Raw genomic sequence first — 15,224 nt, forward strand, 5'->3', positions numbered from 1 at the left:
TAGTAGACAAACGGGCCCATCAAAAGATACCTAAAATTTCCTCATATCCCTTCCCTTGCAATTCACATAAACAAAAGGGAAAAAAATATTATTGAAAAAGAATTCCAAAGCAAAGATTACAATTATAATGTTGATGGTGATGATAACTAAGCCCAAACAAATGTTATATTCTTTGATATATGCTAGTAAACTAATCACTAAAAATAATAAATTTGATAAATTAATTAACTAATTACGAAGAATATTTTATCTTCATACATTATTATTATAAAATAATTTTACATAAATGATTAATCGTGTATTATTGTATCTAATTAATTTTTAAATTTATTATTTAAAAAATAATTAGAGAAAAAGTCTATTCGCAATAATAAATTCATTATTAGTGAAACAGAAGAATATATAAGATATAGTAAGTAAGTATATTGTAAAAATGAATTTAAAATCAAACAGTTCTAAAGATTTGTTTATTCAAAATGATGTCTCTCTTAACTGTTATGATGATCATTTTTTTCAAAAAAACTCAACCTTCTATCTTTTTTCCCTCACTCAGGTCACGCACTACCACGCTCATCTTCGCCTTCTTCTTCATGCTCCTAGATCTAGAATAACGGTTGAGCTTTTCCTTTCACTCTCACCAAAGCAACCTAACCCACCCTCCAAAAACTCTGAGACTCCATTCACCAACATTGCATTTGAAACTACACACAAAAACAATGAGTTCCCAGACTCATACTCGAACCTCTAAACCCACAACAAAACCCTCTCAACAACAACACTCTGCATCAAAAACACCACACTCACACTCTTCTTCTTCAACGCCTTCAACAACAACAACAAATGCTTCCTCTCTATCTACCCACCTTGCTATGGTGGAACTCAAACAGAGGATCCTAACTTCCATTTCCAAGCTCTCGGACCGAGACACACACCAGATCGCAATTGAAGACCTCGAAAAGACCATTTTGACCCTCTCCCCTGAATCAATTCCAATGATACTCAACTCCCTATACGACGCCGCATCAGCTGACCCCTTACGAAGATCCTCGCTGCCGTCGTTCGCCGCCTCAAGGATGCTGATTCCGGCATCCGTGAGGCGTGCCGTGAGGCAGTTGGAGCACTTGCCGCTCAGTATTTGAGAGGAGGAAGCAATGGCAATGGTAATGGTGGTGGTGATAATGGTGCTGGAGTTGGTTCGGTTGTGGCGTTGTTTGTGAGGCCGTTGTTTGAGGCGATGGGAGAGCAGAACAAGGGAGTTCAGGCTGGTGCCGCGGCTTGTTTGGCGAAGATGGTGGAATCTGCCGCCGGCGGTGGTGGTGGTGGTGGGGTGCTGGTGCCGGCGTTCCAGAAGATTTGTCCGAGGATCTGTAAGCTGCTTGGAAGCCCTAATTTCTTGGCGAAGGCTGCAATCTTGCCTGTTGTTTCCAGCTTGTCGCAGGTTTGCCACATTGCCTCTTTTGAGTTTTGAGCCATTGTTTTTAGATGAACTTGGAATAAAATGAAATGAAATGGTGTAGGTGAATGTGTTGATTGATCTAAATTGTGGAGTTTGGAGTGCGTTTTTGTTGTCCCTCAACCCTGTTTTCGAAAATTGGTATAAATAACTTGGATTTAATTGCTTGTATGCAATAATGGTTTATGATAGAATGCAATGGTCTCATTTGATTCTTGAATCTGAACTTAGATAGTGGGGAAATGGCTTAGTTTAGTAGTAGTTGTAGTTGTTGGTCAATTGTGTTTGGAACTTAGGGTTTATATTTTAAGGCTGACATTCAGCTACAGACCAAAGGGTATGTTTGGGCAGATAGGCGAGAATGTAGTATTTATTTGTTATACTTGATTCATAGGATTATATAAAACTGAAAAAAATGTTAGACATTCAGTTTGACATGGCCGAATGAGACTTATGTTTGGAATGGGGTTTTATGAACTGCACTGGAAGATCTGGCGGCATTGTTTATCAGCTTTAGCTGGATGAAGTAGAGATCAGTGCAAAAAATATTCATATTCTTTTATTTTGGATCTGTCAATTTCTTGTTGCATTTGTCCAACTTTTCAGTCCTGTTTTATTTCTGTCCTTGTCTTCATTTAATGAAATTGAATAAACAAACTATTATGCTAGTAAAAGTACCTGTAGGCGAGAAGAGATCTAGTACGAAACCTGAGCAGTAATTGAGTTTTGATTGCAGGTTGGAGCAATTACACCACAAAGCTTGGAACACTTGCTTCCTAGCATTCATGACTGCCTTACCAGTACTGATTGGGCAACACGTAAAGCAGCGGCTGACGCGTTAAGTTCCTTGGCTCTGCACTCTAGGGGTTTGGTTGCCGATGGAGCAGCATCGACAGTAGCAGTACTGGAGGATTGCCGGTTTGACAAGGTATTTGAGTGAAATTTCTTATCATAACTTGTTGAACTTGCTTCTTGGTATCCCATTTCTTCTCTCTCTCCTCTCTCTGAAGATCAGAACAGAAGATCCACGCTATCATTGCTTACATTTTTTTTTCTTTAAAAAAATAAAAATTTTCTAGGAAGGAAATCTTTTAATAATGACATGGACACATGTTGCCCTCAAACCAACACAGGAGCTTATAAAATAGATTTTTTCCATTGACTTCATTTTATTGCTGGAATTCTATTGTGTCTTCTTTAAATATCATGAAATGAATAATGTATTGCCCACAGAAAGTTTATAGTAATTAGTAAATGTCGTGTTACTGGGCTAGCAGGTGTCAGTTATGATAGTATTATGTATGCCTCTTGTATGTATGCGGCTGAGGGTTATTTGTCCAAGCATGGTAGAATAGCTGATGCATTTCTTTTTCTGTTTTTCATAATATATTGTGTATGTAAGTAACATTTTCCTGATATTCAGATAAAACCTGTGAGAGACAGCATGACGGAGGCATTGCAATTGTGGAAAAATATTGCAGGGAAAGGAGATGGACCCCCTGATGATTCAAAGCCTGTATCTGGTGGTAGGTATATGTGGATTGTCTGCCAGAATCTATTTTTTAGTCATTTTGTCTTTGTTCACCTTACTGACAACTGTTTTTGTCCTTTAGATGGTGACAAATCTAGTGCATCTCCTTTACCAGAAACAAGTGCAAAATTAAATCTTGGGGACAGGAAGATTGATCCTTCAGCAAAGGAGTCGCCCGCAGGTACTTCAGATGTGGATTCCACTGGCAAAGCAAAAGCAGCTGGCATCTCAGAGAAAGCAGTTGTAATATTAAAAAAGAAAGCACCTGCCTTAAGTGATAAAGAATTAAACCCAGAATTTTTCCAGAAACTTGAAAGAAGGGGTTCGGATGATTTGCCAGTGGAAGTAGTTCTTCCTCGGAGAGGTCTCAATTCTTCAAGCTCAAACAATGAGGAGGAATCTGGGGCTAATGCTAAAGATTCAAAAGAGAGAAACATCCCCAATCACATGTTAGACAGAGGCAATGATAGAAATTCCAAACAACATAGTTTTGATGATTTTGCACCTGATAAGAGGATGAATGCAAAAGAACTGAGGGCAAAAGCATTTGATACTGATGATAGAACTGAAATTGATCAAAGGGAGGGTTCTTCAAATCTTGCCGGTCAATCAGAAGTATCCTTCTCTAATAACAGGGGAAACTGGTTGGCCATCCAGAGGCAGCTACTGCAGCTAGAAAGGCAACAGGTTCATTTGATGAACATGCTGCAGGTATGGTCTACATGGCCTAAAAATATATTTATAGTTCTGGCATATGTTATTTTTAAGTGATAAATGTTTTAAAACTTTGCAGGATTTCATGGGTGGATCTCATGATGGCATGGTGACACTAGAGAACAGAGTTCGAGGTCTAGAAAGAATTGTTGAAGACATGTCACGTGATTTATCGATATCATCTGGTCGTAGAGGTAGTAACTTCACAGGGTTTGAGGGGTCCAGTAGGCCTTCTAGCAAGTATAATGGTTTTAATGACTATTCCACTGCTAAATATGGAAGAGGTGGTGATGGACGTACTCCATTTAGCGAAAGATTTTCTCAAGCAGATGGAAATGCATTAGGTATGAGGGGAAGAGGGCCATCTTGGAGATCTGACACGTCTGAGGGATGGGATTTTCCTGGGTATGGTGCTTCCAGAAATGGGCAGATTTCCACACGGAGGGCTTTTGGTGGTAGTTCTGTTGATGCGAGATCACCAAAATCAGTTCCTGAAGGTGATCAAGGGGGCAGCAGGAGAGCTTGGGATAAAGCAGCACTGCCCATTCGGCTTGGAGAGGGGCCTTCTGCAAGAAGTGTCTGGCAAGCTTCCAAGGATGAAGCTACCTTGGAAGCGATTCGGGTTGCTGGGGAGGACAATGGAACAGCTCGAGCAACAAGAGTTGCAATCCCCGAAATGACTGCAGAAGCTATGGCTGATGACAATGTTGGACAAGATAGGGATGCCATCTGGACTTCTTGGAGCAATGCAATGCATGCCCTTCAAGTGGGTGATATTGATTCGGCCTTCGCAGAAGTGTTATCCACTGCAGATGATCTTTTGCTTGTAAAACTTATGGATAGAACGGGTCCTGTAATTGACCAACTTTCAAATGAGATTGCCTGTGAGATTATGCCTGCCATCGGACAATTCTTGCTGGACCAGAACCTGCATGATATCTGCTTCTCTTGGATTCAACAGGTATGACTTCTGTTTAGATTACCTTTCTTTGAGCCAGAATATGCAAAGTTGCTAGTCATAAGAACTTTTCTCCCCTCATTTAAAATAACAAAATAAACACACTTTCCACTTCCCAAATTTAGTAGGTAGGGACAGATGATATAGGAGTCCTGAGTAGTTTTCCAGAGCCTAAACTGGTGGATCTATCTTCTTTAGAAAAATAATTTTAACAATAAAATACCATTATCTGTGGATTTCACTAACTAATTTATAATTATTTAGAAATTCAAGAAGTGCCACAAGATCAAATCTCATGATGATTTTATGTGACGGTTAAATTGTCATATTTAGGCTGAAAACAGTTCTGCCTCTGCTTTACTTCTATCTGCTTTATTTCTTTCATTGAGGCTTAAATATTGAATTCATTGTCATAATTCAGTTGTTGGAGATAGTGTTGGATAATGGTCCCGAAACCTTTGGGATTCCAATGGAAGTTAAGAAAGAGCTCTTGCTGAATTTGCATGAAGCTTCCTCAGCTGACACAGCTGAGGAATGGGAAGGTATGCCACCAGATCAACTTCTCTTGCAGTTGGCCTCGGCCTGGGAAATCGATCTGCAGCAGCATGACAAATAGAGAGCATACAATGTTATCTGTTAAATTCTATCATAAGTTGACTTTTGAATTGGAGTGATTTCCTCGAGTCTCCACCGAAAAAAAAAAAAAAAACCAGCATTACAATGGCACCTATTGATGCTATATTTCTTTGAGTTTAGTTAATGAGAGAATTTGTTAAAGTTTTGAAAAAAGTAAGTTTTCATGGAAGAAATAAACTTTTTAGGCATATGATAAGCAATGTTTGGTTATCGGATATATCATTACAAAGAGGGTGGTGTTTGGTGGTGAAGAGGTGCCCAACTAGGCTACTTAAAAGCATTGTATAAAATATAAATCAAGACAGATGAACAGATCTTTTCATGTAATTATTATTATTTGTTGTGGAATTTCTCTTGGACTACATACACTTATCTCAGTTGCAGTGTTCATAAGATTGAAACCCTAAAATGTGAGCATTAATCTGCGGTTAGAATCTGGCTGCAAAATCTTTTAATTATCTACCAAATCTATTTTTGGTTATTGCTAAGTGACATGCAAATCAATTATATTTTTGTGAAGGTAGTTTTCACTTTGGGATATGATTGTTTGTTCGCTATTTGGTTGAGGTAGTATGATTTCGTTAATAATTATGGGGTCTTGTATCAAATATGCCTAATGTGTTAAAGATAATATGGAACATTTGTAGATTAAAGCTTTTTAAGCTTTTAAAAACCAATTTTCTGCCTTTTTTTAACCTATTAAAATTTCATTCTTTTTTTTATCTGATTTTATTTTAATTTTTCAATTTATATGTGTTTGTTGAGTATTTATCGAAAATCAAGCTTTAACATGACATTTTCATTTTTATGAATATATTTTATATTTGTCGTTTCTTAAATTTATTAGGAAAAATGGTAAACAAACAGAGACAATTAGAACCAAAGCAAGAACTAATTAGCCTAAGACAATATGGATCACACTCATAATTTGTAAAAGATAACAACTTTCAGTAAATTTCATTCTCTATATACAATACAAATGATACAGTTTGCATGAAGATCCGATATATGACATATATTTGTACATTTAAAAACAGTAATAAGAATAGCTTGCTAATGCAGTTGATATAAGCATCTTTGCTTCATTTTTTCCAAGTTAAAAGCTGATCACTCACGTGAAGTTATCTTCATGTAAAAATAATAGGTAAAAACCGTTAAATGATTTGATATATTTGACTAAATTATCATCTAATGGTTTTCACCTATCATTTTTGTATGAAAACAACCGCATATGGATAGCCACAGTTAAAAACCCAATTCTTTGACATCACCTAAACAACACAATAGAACTATAGTCACAACGATCTTCCTAGAAATCAATGCAGGGCATATAATTGCCTCCATAGAACTTTTGATTACAAATTTACAAATCACCAATAGAACCATAACAGACAATACTCCCCCAAGGTTTAACACCTCTCCCAAAACAAGCCATGGATTTGTTAACAAAGGGTGCAAAGTTATCCCACCACACTGCCAACGCCTGACCTTCTATTTCCCGGCATACCAGTTTTGAGCACACTTGGCGTCCACAGAGAGGCCGACTTTAAGAATATTCTTGCCATTAAAGGGCTTTGACATGCATTCAACCACTATGGCTTTCGCAACCTCAGCCGACTCTGTTGGCCCTTCCAATATGACTTCATCATGAACCTGCTTCGTCATTACACATGCTTGAGCATATATATGGAATAAGAAAGTTTATAACCAAATCTTACAAAACTAGATGAATGGATTCTTCTTCATTATAGCAATCCAATACTAAAAATGTCGTCGATTTTCTCATGTTATTCGACAAAAGAATCCATAACCTAACTTAACCAATCCCATTTTCTTCAACATAAGTAGAATATATTATTATAATTTTTAAAAATTCGAAACTCAAATTGATGAAACTACTTGAAAAGAACTTAATAAAAAGATATAAGCACATACTGTTGTACAAAAACAGGAGAATATTCAAGAAATAAACACTAACCTGTAGAAGTAACTTCCATCCAAGGTCCTTCAACTGTTCATTATTCCAAATTTGTAACATAGCACACATGGCAACATCTGCTGCACTACCCTGTTGCATTCCACAAATAAAGAAAAGTAAGACGAGAAAGCTCTGTAGATAGAGATCGATCAGTACGTTTCAAGAGTATTATAACTGGTCTTCAAACTTGAAAGTATAGTAGAGGACTACAGCATTGATGCATTTTTAAAGAATTAAGGACCTGCACTGGAGTATTAATAGCTGCTCGCTCGATGTGACCTTTCTGATAGTTGGTAGCTTGGTCAACCGAAGGGAACCGACGACATCGCCCAAGCAATGTGTAAACACAACTAGACTCGAGAGCTTCTTTCTTACGTTCCTCTTGCCATTTCAGCACCTCTTTTCGATCATTGTACCAAAGGTCAACTGTTTTCTTCGCTTCTTTCACAGAAACCTAAGAAAAATATATGCAATCTTGTTAAGATAATCAAACCACTCACCCCATGTAAATCCTTTACAATAAGTCAGAGTTTGGGGTACCTTCCAATCCTTAGAAAGCCCGATTGGCGTCTTTCCATATGCAATCGAGAAGTTAAGCATTTTAGCTTTCCTTCTTTCAGAAGCAAAGGCATCCTGAAATGAAATATGTCAAAATAAATCCAACAAGTCAAAATGAAATGCAAGGTTACTAGCATCGACATGTTGAAAGTCGATTTACCTTCAGGAGTGGAACTGGGGGTTTGTCTTCACCAGGCTGCGGATGCCACTCAAGAAGCACTTGCTTCTCGTTAACTGCATCACAAATATATGGGTACATATTCATTGCAGTTCTTGAATGGAAATCTCCGCCAGCTTCAAAGGCTTCCAACATGCTCTTACAGTTAGCAAGATGTGCAAGGATCCTAAGTTCCAACTGAAAAAAAGAAAGAGAAACCTACATCAGTTGAAAGAATTTTCTTCTTGTTTGTTGAATTATAATGGGAACGTAAACTACTAACCTGACCGTAATCAGCAACTATGAGAGAATTCCCAGGAGCAGCTATGAATGCTTGACGAATTTTGTAACGGTCCTTTTCCAGAGCGGGTTGATTCTGATTACGAATTATATGTGAGTCAGATTAAACATGTTGCATTAAAAAAGCCAATGATCAAACTAGTCCATGAGATATCCATATTTGAATGTTGGTTCAAATATTCATAGTGCATCTACCTAATTCTAAGCTCAAATTATTGTAATAAATTTGCTGAGAATGCAACAAAACCAAATAGGCAAACAGCTAAGCTTTGTCCCACTAAGTGACATCAACTATATGAATCAAACGATGCTAAAACGACCTATCATATATAAAATATAAAACATTTAAAAAGAATCTTGTAAGTCTAGGGAGTGGAGTTAGAAGAACCTGCAGACTCGGCCTTCTTGCTGATAAGCGTCCTGTCTCAGTATTGATATTTATGGAACAATGAATACGGTGGTCCTTTCCTAATATATTGCATCCCTGCCACGGAAAACAAACCAAGCTATCGCATAGAAGATATAAAAAATAAATAAAAAGTAAAAATTGTTCCAAAAGAATTAAAGATACACATACAATCTATGAATGCTATGATATACCAACATCCTCTCGAAGATATGCAAAAACAAATATATACTAGCCTTCGAATACATTTGAAACAACTTTTACTGGGATAATTTGATAAACAAAACCAGAATAGCAAAAGAAAACAATACAAAAATTTTGTAAGAAAAAAGAGGAATTACCTGCAAGGGAAGGATGAAGTTAGAAATCAGAGAATCAATTGAACAGACTTCACATAAAGAAGCAATTGCATGGCAGGCTTCTCTCCCTTCTTCCATTGTTGGAAAAGCAGCAAGGGCTGTTCCGTAAGCAGATTTTTCTATTTCTACAGGTTTAACTTCAGTTTGACAAGAATTTCGAAAATCATCATCAAGTTCCAAGTCACAATCGTCATCAAAGTCATCAAAGTCATATTCTGCAGAAACTTTGCCAGCCAAGACCTTCAAAGCATCACCGCTAACTGAAGGCCAACCACTACTCGTGTACATCTCAGTCCGCAGGGGATAGCCAATGCTAGTTAACTTAATATCACGATATTTTGTTGGAGCCTTCTTTCCTTCTTCAATCACTTTATCCACATTGGGAATTTTGAAAATCCGCTCAGTCGGGATCATCTCGTCATGGTTTCTCCTGTAACGGATAAGCAGCAATGCGACAATGAGAGTTTTACTAATGTATATAATTTAACCAGTTGATTGCAAACAGCAAAGAATAAAACAGAAATGCAAATATTTTCTCCTCCAACAGATGAGTCAAAGAATAAGTTTGGAGTGACTTCTATTCTATGGAAGAGTAATGACACCAAATTTACATGAAAGTAAAAGGTACAAATCAGACTTTAGAGAGCATGGAAGTAATAATCTTATAGATTTCAATTGAATTATTTCAAGAATTCAAGCTAAGAAGAATGAGGTAAAAGCAGTTATGCCCCAAAATAAGAAACTAATGAATAGAAAATTTGACACAATTATGATGATATTAACAAAACAAAGATCTCTTGGTTCTTCAAAACTTTACTGTATGAGAACAATTTTCAAGATCCAAATTCTCATTTTATAAGGTAGAAACAAGTGCTGCACAAGAGATTTATATAATGTGCACCTGTTAACCGTGCCACCAAAGAGCAGTATCCGCAACTGTACATCACTCCCCACATTCATATACTTGGCATCAGGGCAATACCTAGATGCCCATTTTCGGAATCTATTAACAGCGGCCTCTTGCTGTGCTTTAGCCACTTTTTCAATCTCTTGAAGATGAAACTGATCAACTAGCACTCCCTCAGATTCCATTTTCACTAGAAGCTCACCGAATGGCTGCCAATATTCCTTATAGAAATCATACATAGTTTTATTTGAAACACGTACTCCATCGAATTTCCAAGGCATATCCAATAGATGATTCTTTAGACTCTCATAAAGCTTTAGAGTGCTTCTAGCATCCAAGGATGAGTAACATATCCAAGGTATACGTTCATCTCTTTGAAGCACTTCAACGGGAGCAATATTAACGATTTTACCCTCTGAACCATCCTTCTTCACCTTTTTCTGACCAAATATAGTTTTCATTGACACCTTACCTATCAAATCCTTTTCACAAGTCAGCATGGTCCTAGACATGACCTCTCTGTCACCTGTAAGTGCTTCAAGAGAATAACCACCGACCCAACGTCTTGATGAATCCCACAGTCGTGCCATGTGCATTGTGTCAGCATAAAATCCAGAAACCTTAAATCCGTAGTTCTCTATAACATGACAATCAAAGCTATAGTTATGCCAGACCTACAAAAAGCACCATTGACTTAGCCATTTCAAAATTATTTTCAACATAAGTCACAAAGCCAATGTGAGTTTGTGATGCAAGATCCGTTGTGTCAATTTTTTATGGAATGACAAATGCTTCACTAAAAAGGCATGAACCCTTCTACATGAAACATGAAAAGATAAAGAAGAACAATCGTTTCACCAATTACTTAGTTCATTACAGAACAAGGGATGAACACTTGCAAGGCTGAAAATTTCTTCACATGATTCATCAATAAGAGTAGAGGCGCACGGACTGCACTCACTTGAACAAGAGGATCTGATATCACATCAAGGATCAATTTATCTTTAAACTTGGGCTATTGGGTGGGGAAAAGGTATGGTTTATCTCTCTTAAAAGAATCATTTACACAGGTGAAATCAAGCCATTAAGGCTTACGAGGTGCTACATGTCGAGAAGACTAAGAGGGTAAAGAATATAGACAGAAGGCAGGACAATATGAAAGAAAAGTTCACCTTTTTTATGGAGGGATCTTTAAAAAACTTGGCAAATTTATCAAAAATCTCTTGGCCCCCACCATCAAGAACATCTACCCAGATACAGGATTTTCCACCTCCAAAATCAGCTTCTGGTCCTGAATATATACTGAAGCATATTATCTCTCCATGATCTACAGGTGTTTCTTGCTTGACATCTATCTTGGCCACCTATGAACCGAGAAAAAAAAATATTATGTGCCTAAAAATTGTGAATACAAATTGCCAAGAAACTCGTACAATTTTTAATGTGCAATGAATTGAAGAAAGATTATAATAAAATGATAGGAAAATTTCCAATGAATTTATGTTCAGAGTATACAGGTGTTAGAAAAAGATGAAATTATGAACACCATTGCAACCAGGGAACGACCATAACAAAAGTTAGCACAGTCAAGGTTTATACCTCAGTATCACAAGCATGAATAAGATGCCTGTAATTTACTGTAAGCATCTTTGCTACTTTCTCTGCAAGAGAAATATTATCAACAACCAATATATCTTCGTAGATACTACAGAGCTTGTCTTTAAGTTTCGATTTAGTGGTACGATATTCCTGTATAGTAGATGTTGTGTTAGCTGCAGCCTTCGCAGTTGTATCCAAGCCATGATTGCCATTAATTATAGGAACAGCCGCTTCAGCTGTATCAAGTGAAGATACGAACGACTGGGTGCAAAATTCTTCATTCTCTACGAAAACATTTGAATTGTTCAACACAGAAGGCGAGGCAGGTCCACCGCGACCCTGTAGCTCAATATTGCACCTCAAATTCTTCGGAATAGCCTCAAAATCATTGGAAGATAATGTATTAGATTCATAACTAGAATTGCTCTGGTGAAACCTGTTCAGTCCATTGCATATCATTTTACTTTCCTGTATCTTATTTGTTGCCTCTTCCCACGCCTTCCTACTACGAGAACATATTTTGCTATCAGCAGAAATTCCGGACAATCTCGGATTCCAAGAAGCCAAACCGGCCGTTGACGCAGTTGAAAATTTCCTTGATGAAATATTAACTGGAATCTTGTGTAGAAATTTATGGTTATACTCCATACTGTTACATTTATTCGACCCAAAATTCCCTCTCTTCTTACAGTATGAGTCTTTCAGAGAGTTCCTATATGCAGTGCTGATTTGGAGAATATTGTTTTTTCTCCTGTTCAAATCATACAAAGAAATAAAAAAGGTTACCAATAAATACAATGTAATAGCCTACTCAATTCTTCATTTTATCACGAAGAAGTTGCAAGACAATCACAATCACCTAGGGCAAACAAAACAACACCAAAAACCGGTAATGAAATGGGAAATTAGAGATTGCATAACGCCACAAAGAAAAACAGAAAACCAGATTGACTTTCCAAACTTGAACTCTTGAAATTCACCATTGACTCTCTTAAAGATTCAAATTGAAAAGAGAAACCAATCAAAGCCAGAAAATAAAAAGATAGTTCAACTCAATAGTAGTCCAAAACAGACCAAATGCTTCCATGAATTCAATTCAACTAATCCACTTCCTAAGAAGAGATAATAAACAAAAACAAATAACCAACACAACTCAACATTCTATGCACCACTCACACAAACAAACACAATGCACAAGACTACTACCTAGTGCAATATTTAGATATTAGAACAGAAACGTTCCACCTCTAATTCACAAGCTAGCAGCATTAGACTCACCGTATGTTCTATACATTATTCAGCAATCATAAGAACAATATTAATAGTGGAAAAAAAAACAGGAATATTAAGCAAAGAAACAAACAAACAGAAAAACAGATGTGACTTTCCATTTTCTATCAAAATCCCAACATTACATTGACAGAGAAAACTCCTTTTTTTCAGCATTATAATAATTTGAAGATACCGAATGGGGAAAAGATTAGAACTTTGGTAATGAACCTGTTGTGGTGTGACTGAGAAGCAAAGAAGGAGAGAGCAACACGGAAGCAAGAAGGGCAATATGGTCTTATCAAAGGGGTTCTGTGAGTTGAGAGCCCCATAGCCATAACAACAGCTACTTCAACAACAAACCACTCTCAACTCAAGCTATAACCTTGTAGCTGCCACTGTGGAAGAAGAAGAAGAAGAAGGTGTGGTTTGAAGCAGTGGCAAAAAGGGTAAATATGGGAGTGTCAAAGGGTTATTTGAGGTGAAAGAGTGAAGAAAAATAGAAGAGAAGAGAAACGGAGGGTTTTGTGAGTGGAGGCCATAAACCCTGCTTCTTCACTTTCAACCAGAAAACAGAGAGAGAGAGAGAGAGAGAGAGAGAGAGAGAGAGAGAATGAAGAAAAATATTTTTAAGGCTAATAAACGGAATATTCACGGTCAACGTGTTTCTTGTACTCTCTCTTTTGGGAAGTATATTACTATATTATTAGTATTATTATTAGAGAAATTAATATATTTTGTTAGTATTTAATTAGTATAAATATAAATTATATTAATTTTTATGTATAAATTTTAATAAATATAAATATAAATTATATATTTTATGTATATAAATTTTTATAAATATAAATATAATTATTATTGACTAAATATTAATATAAAATGATTATATTTACCGTAACATTTTTGTTTCTTTACATCAAATTAATTTTCAAAAATTATTTTGTATTATATTAAAGAATTTAATTTTGATATACTAATAGTGTAAAATATCTTATACAGTCGTACAGCTATAATTATTTTTTTGGATGACTATTCACGTTGTTAATATAAAAAATAGTTATTTTTACTAATATGATGTTATGTAATTAGATACATGTGTAAAACGATTTTACACTGACATAGTATCAAAATAAAATTCTATATTAAATACAATTTTTAATTCGGCTAAGGAGACAACGAGAAATCTAAATTGTGTGAATAATGGGCTCCGAATTTAGCCCAATACAAGGGGAAAAAAATAAGAAAACTCTTCAAATTACTTAAGCAAAAAAATTCAAACAATTATTTAAAAAAATTAATCATCCCAATCTTAATTTACCAAAGGAATTCACCCAAACACCCTCTTCCTTCCAAATCGTCTGCCACCCCACCCTCATCAATCATCCAACCTCTCCAGCGTTAGAAGCTTCTTCACCGGCCATCATCGTCCGCCCCTCCTCCTCCATCATCGTCGCGAGATCATCATCAAACAACCATCCACGTAATTATTAAAATAATCATCCGGCTACCTAGTGAAATGACCATCTAATATTTGTTAATTGTATATACTTAAACTAAATTGAACAAAATAACCATCCAATTAAGAATTAAAATAACCATCTACATACCTAGTGAATTAAACATCCAACACATTTGCGGGGTGGAGAGAATCAACAGCGACGCATGGAGGCAGGAGAGGAGATCCTCGCGACGGAGCAGCGACGCAACGACAATTTCGGCTAGCGCAAGGTTGCGAATCTGCTCCGTGTGCTTTGAACCCGAACGCGCAGCAGCCAGAGATGGAAAAGGAGGAGGAGTTGAATCGGTGGGATGAAGGGCGGCGTCGATAAGGTGCGGCACAACATCAACAACAGCGCAACAGGGAGGACAGACGACGGAGATAACATGTCTCGAACGGCGCAACGGGGGCGGCGGGTAGGCAACGGTAATGAGGACGTAGCTGCTGCGGCGCGATCTCCCGTTGCTACGGCACGCAAGTGGAACGCGGAGAGGCTGGGCGTTGGCGGCGGGAGGATATGCGGCGTTGGTGGGGCGGTGTCGGACCGGACAGCGAAGAAGTGCAGCGTGTAACACCCTACTATACAGAGCTTTACGCTTAAGTCGTAAAACAGAGATGATTTGGTATTATGACCTCTAAAATAAAAAGTGTACATATAATAGCAGAAAGAATATAATAAACTAGGAGTCTTGAAGAACAGAAGAAATAAAAATCGTATAATAACAGCGCAATGTTCAGAAAATTCGTGAACTTGCGTACAAAGAAAGCTATGGTTAGCAAGCATAAGATAACTAAAAATAGGAATAGAGGGCCAAAGATACAGAATAACAAGCTCCTAACTCATCCCGCGAAGTCAAGACTGGCCGGAGAATATTTACATACATACATATATATATAT

General features: G+C 37.0%; 2 protein-coding genes across 2 annotated transcripts; one reads left to right on the forward strand and one right to left on the reverse strand.

Annotated features, from left to right (window-relative positions):
• Positions 1–488: 488 nt before the first annotated feature.
• Positions 489–5,664, forward strand: LOC127741296 (TORTIFOLIA1-like protein 1). The gene is given in 7 exon segments (XM_052253519.1): positions 489–1,026; positions 1,029–1,438; positions 2,190–2,381; positions 2,877–2,979; positions 3,067–3,695; positions 3,778–4,659; positions 5,078–5,664. Coding segments are annotated over 7 exon segments (2,721 nt in total). The 5' UTR covers positions 489–716; the 3' UTR covers positions 5,273–5,664.
• Positions 5,665–6,237: 573 nt separating this feature from the next.
• Positions 6,238–13,436, reverse strand: LOC127746727 (DNA polymerase I A, chloroplastic/mitochondrial). Its single transcript, XM_052260754.1, has 12 exons — positions 13,057–13,436; positions 11,557–12,307; positions 11,130–11,321; positions 9,952–10,631; positions 9,033–9,480; positions 8,674–8,769; positions 8,269–8,361; positions 7,989–8,183; positions 7,811–7,903; positions 7,512–7,724; positions 7,271–7,360; positions 6,238–6,945 (listed from the first exon to the last, which is right to left on the reverse strand). The coding sequence occupies exons 1-12, from the start codon at positions 13,161–13,163 to the stop codon at positions 6,784–6,786; spliced, it is 3,120 nt and encodes a 1,039-aa protein (XP_052116714.1). The 5' UTR covers positions 13,164–13,436; the 3' UTR covers positions 6,238–6,783.
• Positions 13,437–15,224: the final 1,788 nt, after the last annotated feature.

This window comes from Arachis duranensis, chromosome 1 (assembly GCF_000817695.3).
Source record: "Arachis duranensis cultivar V14167 chromosome 1, aradu.V14167.gnm2.J7QH, whole genome shotgun sequence".
In the NCBI taxonomy this organism is placed as follows: Eukaryota; Viridiplantae; Streptophyta; class Magnoliopsida; order Fabales; family Fabaceae; genus Arachis; species Arachis duranensis.